The sequence below is a fragment of the Medicago truncatula genome, chromosome 3 (genome assembly GCF_003473485.1).
Source record: "Medicago truncatula cultivar Jemalong A17 chromosome 3, MtrunA17r5.0-ANR, whole genome shotgun sequence".
Lineage (NCBI taxonomy): Eukaryota > Viridiplantae > Streptophyta > Magnoliopsida > Fabales > Fabaceae > Medicago > Medicago truncatula.
The window spans coordinates 55,785,536-55,808,195 of record NC_053044.1 but is presented as its reverse complement, the minus strand read 5'-3'; the positions used below and the strand labels follow the sequence as shown (position 1 = coordinate 55,808,195).

General features: G+C 34.2%; 6 protein-coding genes across 7 annotated transcripts; 3 read left to right on the top strand and 3 right to left on the bottom strand.

Moving 5' to 3' along the window:
• Window positions 1–1,475: 1,475 nt before the first annotated feature.
• LOC25490198 (uncharacterized) lies at window positions 1,476–2,752 on the bottom strand. Of its 2 annotated transcripts, XM_039832157.1 has the most exons (5): window positions 2,509–2,719; window positions 2,298–2,416; window positions 2,093–2,202; window positions 1,866–1,928; window positions 1,476–1,705 (listed from the first exon to the last, which is right to left on the bottom strand). In XM_039832157.1, the coding sequence occupies exons 1-5, from the start codon at window positions 2,558–2,560 to the stop codon at window positions 1,702–1,704; spliced, it is 348 nt and encodes a 115-aa protein (XP_039688091.1). In that variant the 5' UTR covers window positions 2,561–2,719; the 3' UTR covers window positions 1,476–1,701. The 2 variants fall into 2 exon arrangements, with proteins under 2 accessions (XP_039688091.1, XP_013462130.1); XM_013606676.3 differs by having other exon boundaries at window positions 1,524–1,928; window positions 2,509–2,752.
• Window positions 2,753–8,094: 5,342 nt separating this feature from the next.
• LOC25490197 (uncharacterized) lies at window positions 8,095–9,180 on the bottom strand. The gene has a single exon (XM_013606675.2). It carries the CDS (start codon window positions 8,982–8,984, stop codon window positions 8,169–8,171), a length of 816 nt encoding a protein of 271 aa, XP_013462129.1. The 5' UTR covers window positions 8,985–9,180; the 3' UTR covers window positions 8,095–8,168.
• LOC25490196 (CBS domain-containing protein CBSX3, mitochondrial) lies at window positions 8,218–11,270 on the top strand. The gene is made up of 7 exons (XM_013606674.3): window positions 8,218–8,309; window positions 9,274–9,638; window positions 9,741–10,027; window positions 10,123–10,201; window positions 10,626–10,699; window positions 10,792–10,852; window positions 10,943–11,270. Exons 3-7 carry the CDS (start codon window positions 9,767–9,769, stop codon window positions 11,083–11,085), a joined length of 618 nt encoding a protein of 205 aa, XP_013462128.1. The 5' UTR covers window positions 8,218–8,309; window positions 9,274–9,638; window positions 9,741–9,766; the 3' UTR covers window positions 11,086–11,270.
• Window positions 11,271–14,524: 3,254 nt separating this feature from the next.
• LOC25490195 (protein RADIALIS-like 1) lies at window positions 14,525–16,586 on the top strand. Its single transcript, XM_013606673.3, has 2 exons — window positions 14,525–14,930; window positions 16,407–16,586. Exons 1-2 carry the CDS (start codon window positions 14,680–14,682, stop codon window positions 16,432–16,434), a joined length of 279 nt encoding a protein of 92 aa, XP_013462127.2. The 5' UTR covers window positions 14,525–14,679; the 3' UTR covers window positions 16,435–16,586.
• Window positions 16,587–16,829: 243 nt separating this feature from the next.
• On the top strand, window positions 16,830–18,128 carry LOC25490194 (mucin-1). Its single transcript, XM_013606672.3, has 2 exons — window positions 16,830–17,372; window positions 17,570–18,128. The coding sequence occupies exons 1-2, from the start codon at window positions 17,113–17,115 to the stop codon at window positions 17,982–17,984; spliced, it is 675 nt and encodes a 224-aa protein (XP_013462126.1). The 5' UTR covers window positions 16,830–17,112; the 3' UTR covers window positions 17,985–18,128.
• Window positions 18,129–20,312: 2,184 nt separating this feature from the next.
• On the bottom strand, window positions 20,313–22,202 carry LOC25490193 (long-chain-fatty-acid--AMP ligase FadD26). Its single transcript, XM_013606671.2, has one exon. The coding sequence runs from the start codon at window positions 22,200–22,202 to the stop codon at window positions 20,313–20,315; it is 1,890 nt and encodes a 629-aa protein (XP_013462125.1).
• Window positions 22,203–22,660: the final 458 nt, after the last annotated feature.

Here is a 22,660-nt window from a genome sequence, read left to right as displayed (position 1 = left end):
CGTTATACAATTTCAAGAGGTAATTGAAGTTTCGTTAATTTCAGAAAATAATCGACGAAACTTACAATTTTATAGAGGTAATTGCCTATTTACTCCGAATTAAACTTAAATTGTTTGATCTATTTTAAGAAGATTTATAAGGAACTTTATTTGTTAGTTCAACGTACCTAGACAGTTTTATGCCCAATAAAAAACGTACCTGGACAGTTTAGAAATTTCTCTCTCCTAGGATATTTTTTGGCAAACTATTTTCTTTTAATAGTTAGAAAGTCTTATAAGAAAAACTATGTTCACATATAAAAAAATTTTGTTTATCTTTTAAGGAAAGTACTATAAAATATGATTAATTTATATTTTTTATTAATGATATGAAAAATATAAATTAATATAAATGAAAAAAAAAAGTTATAGAGGGTAAACTTATAACTTGGATTCTCTGTTGTAAAATATTTTATAATTTTGAACAAAATGATTAGTTAAATTTATTTAATTTTTTCAAAGTGATAAGACGATTAATTGTTTTCTTTAAAGGAGAATGTTAATGAGTATCCTTGGAGCATTGATTAAATTATAAAAATTGATAATTTTTCATTAAAAAGTGGTGTATTATTATTGTTAAGACAAATGTAAAAACTCACAATTTTTAAGACAAATTTTCTATTAATAAATTATTTAACTAATGTCCTCATAGCATCCACAATATACAAATTTTTAGTATTTAAATGAGTATCACGTGCATACATCATTTATTTATAATTTTTTAATAACAATATCTAATAAACATTCAATCACTCTAATCCAGCACATCTAACAAAAAGTTATAAATGAGTCCCAACAATAATCCTTCATCATTATATTTCAACAATAATTTAATAAAAATAATTAAATACAGTCAAAATCATCAAAAAGGTATACTACATGTGAGGATTGAAGTCAACATGCCTAACAAAGATTTCGAAGGAAGCTCGTGAGAGATTCCAAAAATTAATAAATTAAACTGCACTTAGATGAGATCATACAAGGTTGAAAAAAAATTCAAAATAACTTCTACGAAATTGTGGGCCATTAGTTTTCCAAAACTTAAGATTATTTCTTTTAAGTATAGTATAGGTGGAACCCTTTGGGAGAGTGAACCTTCCGTGAAGGATATTTTGACAGTCTAGGACATCTGCCAAATATTCATCTTCAAATTTTTTGAAGGAGATTTGCTCACCTTTAAAACAAGGTTTTAGGCAGCTGCGACGTAGAAATGTTGCCCGAATTGGCTAAAGCTTGAGCAAAAGATCTGGTTATCCTCAACTGCGAAGTGGTGAAAGCTATGAACAATAATAACTCACAACAAAGCAAAGTGGTCGAAGCTATGAACAAAAACAACTCACAACAAAGCAGCAGACAAAAGCCCAAACCGTAGCACATGACTAGAAAAATCCAGAAAACACGATCCTTTGTTTAGGAAAAGGAAAAAACAATTTTTGTTATGTTAATTAAATTTAATACTGAATTTCCTATATTTACAATACATCTTAGAATCCGTTCTCCTTATTATTATTTTTTTGGTACAGACATTTCCCTTATATGTGTTGAGTAAATATAGAAAAATAAATACCAAAACCTTATGGATAAATTAACATTATTCAATGCAGAATTATAAGTGGCAAAATAAAATTAGCGCCCATATACCAACCAACAATTACATTCGGGTCACCTGAAAACAAAACAAAAAAGAAATTACATTCATGGATATGTTACATTTATGTAAAGGGTGGAATTAGATTTAGATAGATCATTCAGATCAAGCACTAATTCCATGTCCTGTGTTTAATTTTGATGATCCCAAGTTGGCTACGTGATACTGCGATGCATACTTGCTGGTAGGAGCTTCCATCACTGGAGGTTCATTAAGAAACGCCCAGTTGCTCTTGGTCCACCTGCACTCACCCAATGCAACCATATCCAAATTCAATATAAAGTTTATATATTCCAAATTAAAAGTGTTCATGACAATCGGCCTAAGTGTGCAAGTAGTTGAATTGGAACATTGATTTTTTAAAAGATGGACCGAAATTCGAATCAAACAACTAAGATAGTTTACCAGCCATTTTTCTTCATATTTTTAAGCTGCTCCATATTTTTGTCAACATCCATGCCAAATGATTTCTTCATGCGGCGGGCCAAGGGCACGGTATCCTCGTATTTGCCGGGCTGTCCAATTAAATATCGAATTGAATTATCAATTTAAAAAAATCATTAGCACATAAACAAAACAGTTGGTAGATATGTGAATCACAAAGTGAAACCTGAATAGTCCTTGATAAATTGGAAATAGCTGTAAGGTGTTCATCCTCGGTCTCCTTCTTTGATCTCCAGAAAGCATCAATTTCTTCTTTGGTGAGTGACCGATTCCTTTCAAGTGATTCTGAAACAATGAAAAACTAAACGGTGAAACAAAACACAAAGCATGAGACACTTAGCTTGTATTAATAATTAATTAGTATATTAATTAAGTACCTGATTTAGGATCAGGTGTGTGAGAGTCCCATCCTGCCATAAGAGAGCCCATTTTTGCTTAATTGCTTTTTTTTATGATAACAAACTCAATAACCAAATCACACTCTTAATTCCAATGTCTTTGTATGAAGATAACCATGTAATAAGATCAATATATATACGTGCTTGTGCAGTGACGTACTTTGCTCTTATCTCTTGTCTATTTTTTATTACAAAGTGTCATATTCAGGTATGTTTCGGCTGCCGAGGTATATATGTTGATAAGGTTGATTATACGATAACGGCTAAGATCCTGCTTAATGTTTGGACTTTGGATATGAATGAATAAAAAGACAAATTAATTAATATTTTAAGGGTTCAGGCAGTCCACAGACTTTGAAAACAATGGAACGAATTCCCTGCGGTTTCTAAAACCTGGTACCGGTTTTTTTTTATTCAGAGGTTCAAACTAGCATATACTATGAATTATCCGTGCCAACTAAATTAGAGAATTGTTGTTTATACATTTGATAAGGCTGTGCCATACAAGTACTTTACCAAAATACCTTTCGACAGTTAACTGCCGAAGTTTTAGTAAACCGGCGGCAGTAACTACCGAGGATTTCCTCGGCAGTTAACTGCCGATGCAAATTGAACATAACAGAAGCAGAAACTCAGTTTTCTGAGTATTGCTTCATTCTTCAAATATTTTCCAAACCAACTTCTTCTTCAATTTCAAATTTTCAGCAAAATCAAGTGCATCATTTCCATTTAATCACAAGTAAGTATCTTGACTCATTTGTAATCATAATGTTAGCTTGGGTAGGTTTTTTTTTAAAAAAAATGGTAGTTTTGATGTGGTTAGGGTTGATGTAGGAATTGAATTTTTTATGAGTGCATGTAGTTTATAATTGAATGTAGTTGCTTTAATTGATGATTGAATGATGTTAGAGTATAATGTGGTTTTGAATGGTGGCAAAAGAACACATTTTGAGTATGTTTGATACTTTGCACACAAAGTGTTTGATAAAATGTGTCAATGACAATTTTCTTGATTATTTAGTTAGTTTAGGTTATGGATATGATCTTGATTGTAATTCGAAAAAGTGTATATTGAATTAGGTTGAATGCATATTGAAAACGTGTATATTGAATTAGGTTGAATGTGTATATTGAATTATGTTTAGTTTAGGTTATGTTTAGGTTGAATGTGTATGATAATGCATTTGATTATTTACGTTTGAATGTGAATGATAGTGTGTATGATAATGTTTAGGTTCAATCAATGTGTTTATTTTGGTCATGTGGTTGAATGTGAAAGTGGTTATGTTTAGGTTATGTTTAGGTTGAATGTGAAAGTTTAGGTTATGTTTAAGTTTAGTGTTTTTGATAAAGTGGTTGAATGTATAAGTTGAATGATGTGTAGATATGGCCGATCAGGACCCCATTGATCCATCTAAGATGATTGGTGGTAGGTGTGCGATGACTCAGAGCCACCGGAGGGAGAAGCAGAGCGGCCACATCCCAAAGAGGGGTAGAGGTCGGAGGGGAGATGGTTCAAGGAGCTCTCAGGCTACACAGCCTGAGGAGTCACAGGTAGTTGACCCGTCACAGCTTGTTGACCAGTCTGGGGTGGAGTACCTGAATTATCAGGATCAGGTACACCACGATGTGACTGATGGTGGGTATGACCAGGATCATATACCACATCAGCAGCATGTAGGAGACGATGATGACATTGCAGCAGCTGCTGCACCGAAGGTGTTACCTGTGGACCCTCCCTTTCCTGGTGGACCGGTAGACTTATCTTTACTCCACTCTTATGCCAGTCATGTGGCGTTGCCACTCTGGTATAATTCAGATAATGTAATTGTAATTTTTTTAAATTCTTTTTCTTTATGTTTAATTATTTTCTTTAAATGTGTGTTTGTTTAATTTTTATATCCACTTTTATATGTTTTTTTTAAATTCTTTTTCTTTATGTTTAATTATTTTCTTTAAATGTGTGTTTGTTTATTTATTATATTCACTTTTATGTGTTTTTTTTAATTCTATTTTTTATGTTTAATTGTTTTCTTCATATGTGTGTTTGTTTAAACTATATATTTTTTTTATTATTTCAGGTTCGTAAACTCCGTGTGGTTAAACCAATTAATCATGGGGCTAAGATCCTCACTCTCGGACGCCCAAACAAGAATGAGAATTGGTTTTGGGATCCGCTTAGGCAGAGCGGGTTACATTACTTGGGGTACTCCACCGTGCCTCATGCCCTGCTGATGACTTTATGCGAGAGGTGGCATCCTGAGACCAGCACCTTTCACATGCCCATGGGGGAGATGGCTGTGACATTGGATGATGTCGCATGTCTCACGCATCTACCGATTGAGGGGCGGATGTTGAGTCATGGGAAGAAGATGCCGAAACATGAGGGAGCGGCACTACTTATGAGGCATCTGGGTGTGTCGCAGCAGGAGGCGGAAAAGATTTGCGGGCAGGAGTACGGTGGGTACATTAGCTACCCGAGGCTGAGGGACTTTTATACCACGTACCTTGGTAGGGCCAACTTATTGGCTGGTACGGAGGATCCAGAGGAGCTTGAGGAGCTGGCGAGGGTTAGGACTTACTGCGTCCGGTGTTACCTTCTCTACTTGGTCGGATGCTTGTTGTTTGGCGATAGAAGCAACAAGCGCATCGAGTTGGTATATCTGACGACCATGGGGAGGGATGACACTCGCTTACTTATACGACGAGTTAGCTGATGCGTGTAGGCCTGGAGACAGAGCTCTTGGGGGGAGCGTGACACTGCTCACTGTAAGAAAACTTATATTTTATTTTTTTGTTAACTTTATTTTTTAGTTAACTTTTATTTTTTTATATTTTCCGTGCGTAATAATTTATAAATGTTATTTGTTTGGTTTGTGCAAACATGGTTTTTGGCGCATTTTTCTGGGTTTTACAGTGTTGATCCCAACACTGACTACATGAAAAACTATCCGGTTAGAGCAAGGTGGAAGCTCCAGAAGGGTCACGGGGAGGGGATCACGTATCGGTCACTGCTTGATCGTATTTAGATGACGTATGCTGGAGGCCGTACGAGGAGCACAGAGAGATCCAGGACTTCGAGGAGGTTTTCTGGTATTCTGGCTGGATAATGTGCGGTGTCCGTAGGGTGTACCGTCACTTGTCCGAGAGGGTTTTGAGGTAGTATAGATACGTGCAGAGTAGAGCTCCCACTCCCTTACATTGTGCAGGCGTTCGTCGACTTCCGCACTCACACGCTTAAGGCGGACGATTGGGGTGAGCAGGCAGGAGAGTAGACATGGCGGATGGCTGATGGCTATATGCTATGGTAGACTAGGGTGTCTCACCCTCAGATTTTGCCACCTCTCAATGGAGATCTTCCGAGGCCTGCAAATGAAGAGCAGATCATTGCAGACAAGTGGGAGCGGTACGAGGCGAGAAGCTCGCCTGACACCTACGACATGGTTAGCGGCGGTGATGCACAGTTGGGCCAGGAGGTCATGAACATGACCCCTTAGCAGTGGTTTCAGGCCATGACCCATATGAGGGAGCAGATCGCGCCAATCTTGACCAGGAGGCGAGGCCAGAGGCCGAGGAGGAGGCACCATCAGCAGGACCAGGACCAGGACCAGGACCAGTAGTAGGAATTTTTTTTTTGTTAGGACTTGTTTTTTAGTTTTTCATGACATTGATTTGTATATTTGTACTTTGATGACATTATTTTTAATTTCATGAGATTTTTTACTTTGTTTAATGTATAAAAATATTGGTTTAATTAAGTTTTGCATTTGCGCTAATATTTTTTTGTTATTTGAACCGTTATGATAAATTTCAAACGTTTGTGTAATTTGAACAAAATGTCGGTTTGATTTAATTATGGTCAATTGTAAAAGATATTGTATTTATATTGTTTATGTCCGAGTTTCAATGTTGTATGAATTGGTTTGCCTTTCGAAATGCTCTGGTTTAATTACAGGTAAAAACTGGCCGAAAAAAGGCTTGGAAATGTTTTAGAATGATGCAGAGCTCACTACTGCCTGCAATCAGATTTCCTCGGCAGTTAACTACCGAAGTTTTCGTCGGCAGTTAACTTTCGGTAGTTAACTGCCACCGGTTTACTAAAACTTCGACAGTTAACTGCCGAAGGGCATTTTCGTAAAATACTCATGTGGCACAACCTTATGTAATGTGCAAACAGCAATTCTCACTAAATTAAACTCTCTTAATAACTGCCAACAATTTCTTCTTTTTGCATCTGAAAATTAATTATTAATTTGCCAAATAAATACGCTAAACCATTTATTTATATATTGGAGTTGGCTATAATAAGAAAATACAAATATTTAATGGGTAAATCTTAGATTGCCTTTATTAATTAAAAAATAGTAGTTCAACCTGGTTATTTTATTATTTTAGTCATTCCCATTTATTCTTATTTTATATACAACCTGATTATTTTAAACATTCGTTATTTTATCTAGTTATTAAAATTTTATAAAGGGCACTGTTATTTGTAGCGAGAGACGTGTGTCGAGAGATTCAAGAAAATTTAGGGGACCATTAACATCTCTGAACTGGCCGAAAATCATGGTAGGTAAGAGGCTGAAATTTGTCAAACTTTAAAAAACGTATGTGAAATTGTTGTTCGTGATGCTTACTTTTGTTGGATTAAGCATTATCCTCTTTGTAAAGATTACTTATGCACATTCAATCAAACAAATCTTTACATATCTGTATCGGGTTTTCTTTGTTTTTCTCTAGATTAGTCTAGAAATGCACAGTTGAGAAAGGAAAAACTTTTTCTCATCATAATTGTTTGATAATAAAATAGAATATCATTCTCAGAAGTGCAACTTAGCTTACAAGTCATATAATAATAACTCAGCCAAACACTAAATTTCGCATGAAGACAAGAATTTATAAAAATATTAGGTTCGTTAATAGACTATTTGATCTTATTAGATATGTAAACTCTTTTCTCTAAGGGTGAAATGTAAAATGTTTGATTTTTAAATGACTAACTTATTCAAAGTCCCCTTTCAAAACAAAATAAAGAATAATACAAAAGGTCATTTCTTGGAATTTTGTTTGTATTCAGTGAATATTTTTATGTTGTTATTCAATATACTTTTGTTGTGAGTAGGAAAATATCAATTATGGTGGTGTTACTGATGCTAAAGTAAAGAATCTGATCAGTAAATAATCTTGTTTCAATTTTCTTATGATTCTGTACAAGTTGCAAACAAAACTTTCAAAATCTTAGAAGAGAGGAATTTAACTACTAATTCATCCGGCTTTTAATTATTGAACAATAGAACTGTAGGTAAACCATGTAAGGGACCTTTTTTTTTTTTGACAATTTGTAAGGGACCTAATTAAAGATGATTTTGGATATAAGTATATTAAATGTTAGAAGATAAGAAATTCTTATAGCAACCATTGCATATGCGTCCAATAACTTGTGATCTTTCAGATTGGTAGCGAAGTTCCTTTCATATGATTATAAAAGTATGAATGTTGTTAACTTACTGTAAATGAATAAATGGTAAATAAAATCAACAATACAGAGTATGGATGTTGTCAACATGAAAAATCAAAATCCTGGTATGATGTCTCAAGTGAATTATAAGAATATACAGTATTTCATGTTTATAATTTTGTTACAGAATCCCGTTATCCTTTCTAACATCTCCGCAGCTGACTTTGCAGCCATGACGACGAGGTTTATCAGGATTGTCAGGATCAGAATCACTTGGTTCCAACAGAAGTCCTCTCAGGCATCGTCTTCGAACCATTGGTTGGTAAGTTAACCTCTCTACCCGGCTAACTGTTTTAACTTCAGCTTCGCGGTTTTCCAAACCTTGTTTAACTTGAGGCTCAGGCTTTTCGGGAAGAATGACATGAACGCCGGGGTCTCTTCCATTTATTGAACCTTGCACCATCAATGAATTATTCATACTCTGTATGTTGCTGTTCACATATGCCTTTCCCGCTTCATCTTTCTCTTCTTCCTCTTTGGTTCGGTGTATGTTGTGGATTGACCCCTTCTTCCTTGTTGATTGGGAATGGGAACCTGCCACATGCATTGTTGCTCCTCTGTTGTCGCCCGCCAGAGTTACCACACTGACTGTTTTGTCATCTGTCGGAAGCTGTGTTGCTGTTGATGTGCTCACCTTGGCTACTTTATTAGTAAGATTTGTTACATCATCCTTCATAGTACTATTTTGCATGGTAATTGGATCTGCAACTAATTGGATGTTTTTTTCACTAGGGTTTGATGTGGCAATGGCAAACATCATGTTTCTCTCTAGAGTTGTTTGAGGTTCAGAAATTGAGGTAGGAGGAGGCTGTGGTGGGGAATAGGCCAATTGTGAAGGAAATTTTGATCTTGGTTTTCGACGAGACTGAAATCCAATGGAAGAACCTGCTATCCATGGGATTCTAAAATGAAATTGCTTCTTTGTTTTCTCTGACATGGATAATGCTTGGTTAATAATTTATCTTCTGTCACAACAAAATAGGATGGATTGTCTGTTTTTTAACGGGAAATACTAGTTATTCTGGCTCAACTGATTGCATTTGCAAATGTTGTCTTTTATATTCAGAATCAGAACTAGGAATATATACCTTGCATGCATAGTAGGACTTATCCATTGGTTTTTGGGTTAACTCATCAATTCATCTTCCTTTTTGTGTTTTCCTTATATTTATGTTATAATCATACATTTGCTGAATTGCTAGACATTCTTATATATCTTGCTGTAGAGGAAAGAAATTTCTTTTACTTGTCACGGAAGAAATTCCCAGCATATGCTTGGCCTCTTTTGAAGCTTACCTTAAAGAGTTTGTGATTTTATTTATTAATTTCATCCCACGTGTTGGGAATTAGTTTCATTGAACCAAACCTTAAATAATCATAAGTAGCAACATAAGTGCAACTTTGGGGAAATGAATGAATGCCAAAACATTCATCATCCAAAAGGTTTGGCAATTCCATGTGTAAGCAACCATAAAGAGAGTTCCTTTCTTTATATTCTCCTTGAAGAAAGGAATTCAGACACAACATATGTCCAAGTAAACAATGGATACAAGCTATTCCTTATCTAACAATATGAAATACAAATTGCAAGGTACTAGTTCCATATACCCTTGATTCTTTCTTTTATTTTTCTGGTGAAACTTTGGAAAATAGAAATACATAACCATCACTTAGTTAAATTTTGATTGAACAGAAATAGAATAAGTGGACAATAAAAAAATGCAAGGAATCTACCGGATACTGCAACCTCGCCGTAACCCTTTAAGGGCCGCAATATTTCAACAATTCCACGGAAATGGAATTTTTAGCCTGAACAAGTTATCTTCAGGCTTCGGATGTGGCACATCCTATCCACCCATGCTGCAGAAGGGTTTGGAGAATGTCACAGTATCAGAGGTACTAATGACAAAGGGGGAAGAAAAAGTGGGTTCCTGGCTTTGGTGTAGAGTTGATGATGCTGTTTTTAATGCAATGAAGAATGTAAGATAGCTCTTCAATTTGTTTTAAAGCTTTTACTGTTACTAATAACTTAGAAAATGTTTCTAAACAAACTCAACAAATATATAATGTTTTAGATGGCTGAAAATGATATCGGATCATTGGTGGTACTGAAGCCAGAAGGCCAGCAAATAGCAGGCATTGTCACAGAAAGAGGTAGGCGGTTCCTTCGATACTTTCTCCATCTCAAATTATGCATGTCCCTTAAAATAATTAAGTGTACTAGTTTTCAAGATAGAATTTATTATGTGGACACGACCATGGTTATCAAATCAAAATTCTATTAGTCATCAGGAAAGACTTATTTTTCAAATTGTGAATCGTAAGATACATTACCAATAAGTTGCTGAGATAAACAAATGACAAAAGAAAAGTAGTTGGTTATATTGTCCTACAAATTTGAACAAAAAAAAGTGATCGACTGCTTTAAGTCTAGATAGTTGTTGGTCAGAATAGATCATAATGAATCAGAATTCAAAATGAGATTCATGTCGAAAATAGATATACATTATAAGTTAGTATCGAATTGAGTTCAACAAGCTAAACTGAATCTCTGTTGGCTCCATGCACGATTCTACAGACTGCTTGAAGAAAATAGTTGCACAAGGAAGATCACCTTTATACACACAAGTTGGTCAAATAATGACTAATGAGGTTATTTTATATGCTCTCTCATTTTCATTCTGTTTAATCCAATCTAGCATTTACATTTTATGACTTTTAACTAATATGATTACCTATAACAGAATGACCTGGTAACTGTGACCTCGGACACGAATATTCTAAGAGCAATGAGACTAATGTTAGGTAATTGTCTGTTCCACATAAATATTTTGCTACAGAATTTATGTGACCAAATATTGAAGAAACATGTGTGACCCTATACTTGTATTGCAGAGAATCGAATCCGTCATGTTCCAGTTATAGATGGGGAAATAGTTGGTATGATTTCAATTGTAGATGTGGTGCGAGCAGTGACAGAGCAACAAAGTGGAGAATTGAAGCGACTCGGTGATTACATCAGAGGAGAATACTATTAGGCTTGCAAAAGGATTCAACCATATGTACAGATTTGATGATATGAAAATAGAATATGCCATTGTATACTAATTTATATTGATTTCACTAAGAACGAGACCGAAATCACTAAGAATTACAACCATACACGAGCATATTTCTAAATGTAAATTCCGTAATTGATAAAAGAGTAGTGATATTTTGACAACTATTTTGGTACAATCTTTGAGATAACTAGACGTCTATCCGTGCTGCCGCATGGGTCAGATAAAGTTAAAAATATAACTTGAATCAATATAAAATTGTCAATGTGGTGATTGTTTAGTTTTGCTAAAATGCAGTTGAATTAGTGTGGTTAATTTGATGAATACATGTTAGTAAATATCAGTAATATTTGGTTGACTACGCCACGCTATTTATAACGTAATTCATTGTGGAAGAACCATAAATAAATATAATAACCTCAATAACCTCCAGTGGCAATTAATAATCCTAAAGATGTGTATGTGACAATATAACATAAGAACTCAGAATCACAATTTAATTCCATATAGTTGGAATACCATTATAAAATGATTTGGAGGAAATAGAATTGATATGAAAGCAAGGTGAATTAGCATTGAATATAATAAACATCAGTTAAATCAGTAATTGTTTACCAAGGAAATTACAAAAACTGAATCATCAAATAATGCATTAATAGTGCAATTCATATAAAATTGCAACATATATAGTAAGTTCATCAATATACATAAAAGCAACTTAAGACTTGCCACCAAATCCACGAAGTCGTGGACAATTGTGAACACGCAACGGCCGACGAAATTGTCATTTAAAAAACATGAAAAAGATAGCAAAAAGTTAAACAGGGTGATAAGTGTTGCAATTGGAATGGAATGAAAAAACCAGCATTAAGTTATCACCAAAAAGTACCTTCCAAAGCTATGAAAAAAATGAAATCAATTATCACCTGCAATACAGACAAATGATTTAAATGTGATTAGTGGTTATGGTGTCTACATGAACATAACTAAATAATCATTTAGATGCTTTATTATAAAATTTCAGTATTTACCTTGAACGCAACATGAACTTGACATATGTGTATAAGAGAAGGAGTAAAATGGGAAGCAAAGAAGAGAAATAATGCCCTGGACAAAACCACAAACAACTTAATATATCAGCTGCAAGTTCGAGAAAAAAAAAGAATGTTAATTTCTATTACTTATTAGTTCAGCAGCTACCTGTTCATGTGTAAAGTTATCGTACGCGAAAGACTTCCTTATACACCACATTTGATGTAGTGCTCATACAATTGCCATCTTCAACCGTCAATAATATCTTCAATCCGTTTCTTGATGTAACTCTTGACACCGCAACATACAGTTGTCCGTGGGAAAAAACCGGTTGAGGAAGGTATACTCCAACTTGTTTCAATGATTGCCATTGACTTTTGTTGATCGTCATTGCAAATGACGCCGATATAGGGAACTGTCGACACTGAAACTTGAATGGAATTCTTGTATCCGATGGACTCAACGACAATCTCGGTATATAAACTATATCTCCAATGTTGCTGCCTGTTATTACCTTGCCCTCAAGCACATATCTGCCCATCTTCGTTATTATTAATCGAGTACCGTTGCATAGACCAGCCGTAGCGTCTAAATTGCGCAAAAGCATGACAGGAACACCAACCTTCAATTTTATCTTGTGGTTAGGGATACCTGATGCATTAGTTGTGTTCAAAAACTCAGGTGTGTGTATGTCATCCGGCCTGGTAGCTGATGCATTTTTACCAAGGGGACTATCGCAACTCAAATAGGTTTTTTCTTCTCCATGTATAAGAGACATTACATACTCATTGATTTCTTCAACCGTGACATTTTTCGGAGTTAGTATAGCTCTATCTTGGAAAAACGAATGATCATACATGTTATCTAGCAACGATGGATAAATGTGATCAACAATGGCAGCAATATGATCTCCTGAACTATGTATAAGTAGGTCGTCTGGAATTTGTATCTGAATATTACAACCATACACGAGCATATTTCTAAATGTAAATTCCGTAATTGATAAAAGAGTAGTGATATTTTGACAACCATTTTAGTACAACCTTTAAAACAATATGAAAGAAAAAATTCTACAAAAGTTATACCAAAATGGTTGTACAAATATCATTTCGCTTGATAAAAACTCACTTATTTAAGGAAAAGCAATGTTATACATTCTAATACATTTTACATCAAATAACCACCTACACCCCAATCTCTCACCATCACTATGAATCTTGAATGCAATTCATAACACATATTTATATAGTTATTTGAGAAAACAAAATATATACTTAAAATTTATAGCAACAACTTGTCAACAAAAATTATAGCAATAAGGAATATAAAAAAGGTCTTGTTATGGAGTGTCCTAAGGGCACTCTTTAACGATTCCTAATAAAGAAATTATTTTTAAAAAAAATCAAAAACTCTAATTTCCAATGCATTGATCTCATAAAAAAAAATTATAGTAATATTTTTTTATTAATTAAAAATTATTATAGTAATATACTCATACTATAGTATTTTGTAGGCTTAAACACACTTTTGACCCCTAACCTTACACTCATTACGATTTTAACCCCTATTTTGACTTTGTATCTAAAAAAGGGAAATTTAAATAAAAAAAGACACTTTTTTTTTTTACTTTTGAAACCTTAATTACACAATTTTCAATGCAAAAACTTCTACATTTACTTAACCAATATCCCGAAGACACCGGTTAACATTTTCCATTAAAAAAACCACATTTTCTGATACCATACATACAATCAAGAATTGTACTACACTAATTTCTTATATCAATTCACATTTCACGTACAGATGAGTTAAGCTGGGCGCACGGGCCAATATTCTCGGTTTGATATTCGAATTAAATGAATATAATGATGTGATCGAGAAAAAAGAGTAAGTAGTATATTATTATTACCTCAAGTTGCAAAAATAAGTGACGAGATAATGATTCTAGAGTTATCTCGCTATCTAGCTTGAATGAAAGGACGCATAATATCTTTCTTTGCCTCATGTTGTTACCGAATATAATGACTATAACAGTGGGAATTGGTATCTAATCCCCACCGCCACAAGGCTGTAAAATTCTTAAGAATTTCAACTATCTATGAATGTTGTTGATTAGTGATTATTATTAATTTAATGTTTTATACACTACGCAACATTAAATGATACCTCACATAATTAAATTAATTAAGGGGTCATACATACATATACAGTGCAAATTTAGTGTGGTACTAGATCCACTCTAATAAGCAATATCCCTTGGATTTAGAGGTATGGTGAAGTATTGGAATAATATCGTGTAAAAAGTAATAGCCAACTTGCAAACACCCCCACTTGACAATCCCTTATTTAAGGAACTAGTACCACAATTTCTCCTTAACCCCCAAAGTCTCTACATTAAGACATTGAGCTAGTTCAAGTCACCATATTTTCTCATAATAAACAAACAACAACTCTCTTACTGTTTTGTGTTTTCTACTTCAAACACAATTGTTTCCCTTCTTCTTTTGTTTTTGAGTTTATATATTGAGACAAATTAGCAGCATGGGTTGGACAAGAGAAGAGAACAGACGTTTTGAGGATGCACTTGCAGTATATGGTCCAGAAGATCCAAATCGGTGGCAACATGTAGCTAATGCTGTTGGTGGAAAATCCATACAAGAGGTGAAAATGCATTACGAGATCCTCAAGGAAGATCTCATACGAATTGAGCATGATCAAATCCCACTGCCAACATACAGGGGAGGTGCTGGTATCAATATCACCAATGGAAGGCAATTTGGCAATGAGCAAAGGTAATTATGCAATCAATTTCATTGTAAAGCTATCATCTTAAAAATCCATGCAGTACATAATGTTGGTTAAGTTTTCATGACAAGTGCTAATATTTTGTAGTTGCTACAACATATATGAATTTAGTTCTTCTTTTCTTATCAGTTTTATTACATTTTAAATTAAACCAAGAAAATTTAATATTACTTATCAGATAAGAAGATGGTTTTCATTGCAAGTATAAAGGCCCCTTATAGGTGCTTTCAAAAGAATAATAGAATACCTTCTATTTTTGGAGAGTCGTGTACATTGTCAAGTTTATCATGCTACTCTTGACCTTTCCATTTCTTTCATCCATTTATAAGATTTTAACTAAATGATTGAGTTCAACTGATTAATGGATTTCATTTAAGTTGAACTCAAATTATGGATAACTTTACTTATTTTCTTACCAGACTCTGAATTGTTATACTTTTATCCTTGTAACCAAAGGATTAAGAAAGAAAAAGTATTTACAAGACTAAGATATTGATTATTTCATAAGTGAAAAATCGTTGATGATTTTTTTCTCTCTTACCAATGTCTTTTGATATTTTTCAAGAGACTCAGAGTTAACCCATTGCATTTTTGCCTGCACATTGGATTACTTACATTTCAATTATAAGATTCGAGTTAAAGTAGTTAGTTGAAATGCAGTTGCGACAAGTAAATTGCAACATGATCATGAATTGTGAAAATATTAATAACTTTTGTAGAAGCTATAAAATATTGGGTGAAGTTAACTTGTGCCTTTAGGGCACATGTTAAACATTAATTTTATTTCTTTAATGGTGAGAATTTATTGAAAAAAATAAATATTAAACATTTTAAGCAAATAAATTAATATAATTTTCAATAAATAATTGCTATTAATAGAATTCTTAACATGTGCCGCACAAGTTAACATTTCCCTAAAATAAGGAGGTCAACAAATTGCAATCTATCATATGTGCGATTTTAGATGTAGTCTTGATTAAAATGGAACATTTTAAATTGCAATCTAACTATTAAGGGTTAAAATTGATTGATACAGTAAACAATATTTACCAGAATCAAATCTATAATCGTTTAATTCAAATTTCTAACTTTACTTCTTTTTATTTTAAATTTATTTATAAAGAGAAAGAAATATGGTCCACGTGAAAATCAATCCATCATCAAACTTATCTGGTGCACATGATCTATTACTTTGGATAATGACCACCGTAATGCATATATATAATTAATTATCATCAACTCGTTGATCAGAAAACGTTGATAATCATTGGATCATGCATAGACATATGTATTTTGTCTCCCAGGGTCCTATTTTTAAATCAACCTCAGCTGCAATTTTAGGTCTAATTTAGTTTTTTTGCACATGCACATGTCCACTTAATTATATATATTAACTTTCAGGTTTCTTAAAAGGGTGAATTCGCCATATTAATTCTTATTAGTATGTCTTATCCCATTTTCAGGCGAATGAGGAATCTTAATATCCATTGAAGCATAGAGCTCTGGAGCTACTTGTTTTTCAATTAATTTATGTTAATGTGATTTGTATTTATTTTATTTTGGAGTAATTTCCCGTTATATTCACCATAATGTAACTTGTAACAAATGTTGTATCATGTAATGTAACACTGTTAGTTGTGCTATATTGTGTAGCTTATTATTTTAGACTGAAAATAATATTGATGGTATAAATAAAACAGAGAACAAAGCATCACCAACTAATAACGTATATTCTCTAAAAAAAAAAAAACTAATAACGTATATTCTACCAAAAAATAAAACCCAACTAATGACTAAAATATACAACTGGTTAAGAATTTAGCAATAGGACTAGCGTAGAAGCTTATTTGTCGTGAAACTAAAATCTTACTATTATTAGAAAGTAATTAGAAAATAAAACGGAGACAATATTCCAAAGATAGATAACAAATTAGAGCGTGAGAGGCGGGTATTTAATTAACACATCTGTATGAACCTAATATTAAGGTAAGATCTCATTTTTGTCCAACCTTATACATTATTAACTAAACGGTTGTTACATTACATATAAAAAACACAAAATTCTAATCAAACGAAAGTTGCACTACATTGCCCCATTTTGTTGTTTTTACAAATAAAATTGTGATTTGTGAAGGTGTTTGTGTTGGAGGGAAATTAATTTAGGAAAAAATGGCGAAGATAATATTTGTTTTGATATTTTCGATTGTGCTTGCTATGCCATTCCGCACAGTTTTGGGACAAGATGGTTTGAAGGATCTTTTAGGAGGGGGAGATTTGGCTAGCACTATTGATGAGGCTAAGAAGGCTCTTGGTGCTGCTTCTGGTGAGGCCGGTGGCCAAGCCGCTCTTGATGATTATGCTGGTGGTGAAGAAGGCCAAACCGCCAATCCTGCTGACGCATCGTTGGCTGGTTGGATAGAGACAGACAAGTAAGATCATAATCATTATTTTTCTTCTACTCTAAGTTGGTTTCTAAATGACAAATCTCTAGTAGTCAAAGAATAAAACATCTCAACCCATCATTAGAAGTACCTACACTTAAAAAAGTGGAATAGGAAGAAATGTGCAACAAAACAAGATTTTCATACCTTAATTTTTACACTAACCAACTATTTGTTACAAACAGTGCTACAAGCAATGGCACAGGAAGTTCACCTCCAAAATCAGCAGATTCACCAATTGGTGCTGCAGAAGATTTGCCTGCAGACACACCAGAAGGAGGAGCACCGACACCAACAGCAGATGGTTCATCCAATAAATCACCACAACAAGCACCAACAAATGCACCATCAAACGAACCAAGCAAAACACCTGAATCTGCACCCACAAATGCACCCACAGCAGCATCCACCAACGCGCCTGCAGAGGCACCAAAAGGCAATGGCGCGAATGTAGCCGGTAGTTCTAAAGCACCTGAAAGTGCTCCAATTGTGTCTCCAACCGGAGCACCTCAAGGGGATCTAACAGATGATGATGATGACGATGATCAAATGGTTGCACCTTCAGGTGCACCTAAAGGGACCTCTACAGATGATGATTGAAGTATAGAATTGTAACATCATCACATTCTTAATTCAATGTTAATTATTAACATAAACAGTTAAGTTTCCGTTGAAATTTTAAACGGGGTTGAGTATGTAATACCGATCAATTTTCCCCGTAACAAAATGTGCGTATTTGTTGATCCTAACATCTGCCTATGGGAAAATAAGTTATACACTTGCTTGCACTAAGTTTATTATTACTATTGGATCATTAAAGAAAAAGCAAGTGGTCAAAGCTATGGAACTTTGAATACAATATTAATTATATGACAACCTTAGATTTCAATATTGTCAATATTAATTGTCATATTAATTGTTAATATTGAACGATCTAGATTTCAATCGAAAGGCCATTGATATGGCTGATTGTGACCACATACAAACTAATAAATCCTTCATCTAAAAAAAGTTGATGGGGCGTTGTAGCTAACTAAAATCCTCCAATGGACAGAGGTGACACCAATTTGTGGAATATTATTCTCTGCACTCAATTATTCTAGCATTTCCCTACCTTCAGGGGCAGAATCTCTTGTGAGGATGTGGTAGCTTTGACTACCCAAAAAAATTAGGCTTAATTACACTTTTGGTCCTCGCATTTTGACCAACTCACGAAAATGGTCCTACCTCTTTTAAATTGAACAAAATCGTCCATAAACTATATGTTTTTTGCAGTTTTAGTCATATTCCCCTATTTCCAACTCCAGAAACGCACAGAAATGACAGTTTTAGTCCAACCACTTATGCTCAACCATGAAATAAATAAGGAATAAAGCATGTGGGTACAAGGAATCTACTTTGTTCAGCACACAACCCGAAAAAAAAAAACCCTAATTTCTAAGACATGTTTCAGGTATGTAACATGTCTCAGAAATTAGGTTAGTGTGCTGAATAAAGTAGATTCCTTGTACCCACATGCTTTATTCCTTGTTTATTTCATGGTTGAGCATATGTGGTTAGACTAAAACTGTCATTTCTATGCGTTTCTGGAGTTAGAAATAGGGAGATAGAACTAAAACTGCAAAAAACATATAGTTTAGGGACGATTTTGTTCAATTTAAAAGAGGTATGACCATTTTCGTGAATTGGTTAAAATGTGAGGACCAAAAGTGTAATTAAGCCAAAAAATTATTTATCTGATTTGAGTGCATTATATTTTAAGCTATCCCAATAATATATTTTTAGCTCAAACAATAAATTTATTCGTTTTACTTTGTCACTTTCAATCTCTTTAATAACTATAGAGAAATATAATTGTATAGAGATTAAAAATATATTCAACTCTAAAGTTTATTATATAAACATTTAAAACAATCTTTATATTTGACCTCCTCGTGACATTTACTCTAGCTTTACCACTCCCCACATCCAGGTGTTTTTTGTATATTCATCTCCTAAGATATCTTAACCATTTCTCTTTCCTACTCAATTTGAACTAAATGTAGGAATCAATCCATTTTCTTGCTTGTGTTAACGTAGATCTACTTTATACCCAAGTTCAATTAGAACTTTGAACTAAATGTAGGAATCGACCCATTTTCTTGCTTGTGTTAACATAGATCTACTTTATACCCAAGTTCAATTAGAACCTACCATTCTAATTTGCAGGGCCGTTTTATAAATCTGGATGCTCAACTTTGTAAGTGAAAAGAAATCCGTAATAAAATAAAAACGTATTTTTTTTAAAAGAACAATGTTCTATTTAAATTTTTTTTTAAATAAATACAATGTGTCGTATAGATGCGATACATCTAAAGGAGAAAATCACTACCGTATACATGAAGAACCTCATACCACCTCCCAAAAAACACCCACCTAACACCAAAAGCAAGAGGACTCAATTCTAATAGGCCTAAAACAAGACAACAGAAAAGGAAATCAAATTGGGGAAGAAGAAAAGGAAAGTCTGATAAAGTGATGGTGATGGAACGCGTGGTATCAGAAAGAAGGCGAATAAGGAAAAAAAATATTAGTTTGGTAATACTTAGTAGTACTATTATAAATTATTATTTTTGAGACAGATATCTTAGGGAGGCCCAACTCCATTGAGCTTCTTGCACATTCCAAGATCCGTCCCCGCTAATTTGTGAGATGCTAACTTACTACATAATAATGACTTCAAGTTTAAAATTAATTTACATTAACAATTAACAATGTATATGACTTGTATTTTCTGACATACACTATGTATATCACTTAATAATCTCTTTAAATATATTGTTTGCTTCATGGATGGCAAACAACAGATTAGAAGGTCCAATATTATTAACATTTATAATACACAAGAAAAACATAAATATACTGATAGAATCAGGCATCACACTGTTCTCATAGATGTGAGATCAATGAGCTTCGAGTTTCTGCACCTAAAACTGAACCATTTATATGATTACCATTCTTTTCCAACTCCACTTTTCTTATTACTTCATGTTTTATCCTCATAACATCTTTTCCAAACCTCATCTCCATTAAAATTTTCATTTTTCCATCAAGAAGCTTCTCTTTAGCAGCCCATCTTTGCAATTTCCCAGAAGTAGTTTTCGGAACACATTCACTCTTAACCAAAACAACCCATCCAACTTCTACACCCTCTTTCTTCAAAACACTTTCTTTAATTCCTTCGCCAACACTCCTCAGAATCCCTTCATCCAAATCTTTTTCCATCCTTTGCATCTCTGCAACAATTACAACCGTTGCTAAAACTTTAAAAGCCGCAACACAACCTCCTCGTAGTAACTTTGGGAAACTGTTAAAAACCACAGTCTCTATGTAATGTGGTTGAATCTTTTCACCATTTTGAAGCTGTATAGTATCTTGAATTCTACCAGTAACAAAGAGATACCTGTTTTCTCCTTTTACGATTCCTTTGTCACCCGTTCGAAGAAAACACTTACGAACTGTGTTTCTGATTCTTGCATGAAAAACTTCTCTTGTTAAAGAAGGGTGACCAAGGTAACCAGAGGCATTACTTGGAGATGAAACCCAAATTTCTCCTTCAACACCATCTTCAACAGCTTCAAGTGTTTCTTCATTAACAACCATGATGTCCATGTCTTCTTGTTCCTCAAGCCTTGCAACTGGCAAAAGCTTTTTATGAGTTGGAAAAGTTTCTTCGTCATATCTCCATGCAGTTGAAACAAAGGTACAATTCTCTGCTAATCCATAAGAAGGTGAGATAGAAGAACTTTTTAACCCGAATGGTGAAAAAGTGTGAACAAATTCAACCACCGAGCCTCTGTAAATGGGTTCATTGATGAGTATAAGGTTATTAAGATTTGAAAGATTAATGGGTAAAGTTCCTTTGTGAATTCCTCCACGTTTTACTACAAGTGGTAGTGTAAAAGAAGGAACGGGGGTGCAAGTAGCATTGAATTTCGACATTAACTCAAGCCAGAGTCTTGGCCGTTTGATGAACGATGTTGGAGAAGTGAGAACACATGTGGCACCTGATACAATTGTGAGCAACAGAAACATGAGACCACAATCATGGTATTGAGGTAGCCACGAAACAATGGTACTGTTTGGTTGAAGATCATAAGCTTTTCTTGCTGTTCTAACGTTATGTGCAGCTGAACCTGTTGTTACAAGAACCGGTTTTGGTATAGCAGTTGCACCTGATGTGTATTGAACCAAATAAACCTCGTCCGGTTTTCGACCTTTGTATGAAAATGTATAAGAATTTAAGTTTATGTTATTGTTTTTTATATCATCTGTGGAAATCCATTGGAGAGTTTGTAACATGTGAGCTAGTTTATTGTTGTTTTTGTGAGAGGATGAGATGTAGTGTTGAATGGTTGAAATGTAATTGGGGTGTGCTATGGCAGCTTTTGGTTTAGTCTGTGAAATAACTCTTATAAGGTGATAGTAGTTTTTTTCATTGGTAAAAGAAGGGTGAGGAGGGACAATAGGGACGGTTAAAAGACCAGCTCTTTGACAACCAAAAATGACCTTAACAAGATCAAGTCCTGGAGAGCAAAGAATAAGGACTGTGTCACCTCTTTGAAGTGGAAAGAGGAGTTGATTGGAGATTATATCTACAGAGGTATTGAGTTGTTCATAAGTGAGGTGGGTGGTGGAAATTGTGTTTAAGTTGTCTTCAGCCCAAATGAAGGCTGGTTTGGACTTGAAGGCTGGTAACCTGGCCCAAACTGGGAGGTATTGGTCAACCACTGGTTGGTCGGGAAAAGACGGGTCATAATTCTCGTACTCGTATTGCATGTTTGTCTTTCGTTCTTTTTCTATTGTTGTTGCTTGCAAAAAGCTGTGGCTTAACACTAGCTACTTATAGTTTAATTAATTAGATGTAGATAAAGACTAAGTGAAGATTACAAAGACTAGAAAAAGGCATAAAGGAACATTCTATGAGAATATCCAACTGGGCATTGAGTCCTGATTACTAAAGCGTCGCTTTGTTGTTGTTCTATTTTGAGTGTTCTATCTCTTCCCGCCACAAATCAAATTTTTATATTGAAGATACTTTATCTGTCACCTTAATATTTGCCGTCTTATGTTGTTTTGTGCAGAACACTTTGGTAAGTTGTCCTGTCAGAGCATAGCAAATAATTGAACTTGCTTCAACTCTGCGTGTTTAATGTTTCCACTTCAACATACAAGAATTACCTATTAATAACAAAGGATCAAACATACTTCATACTAAACCATAACCTTCAAATAAA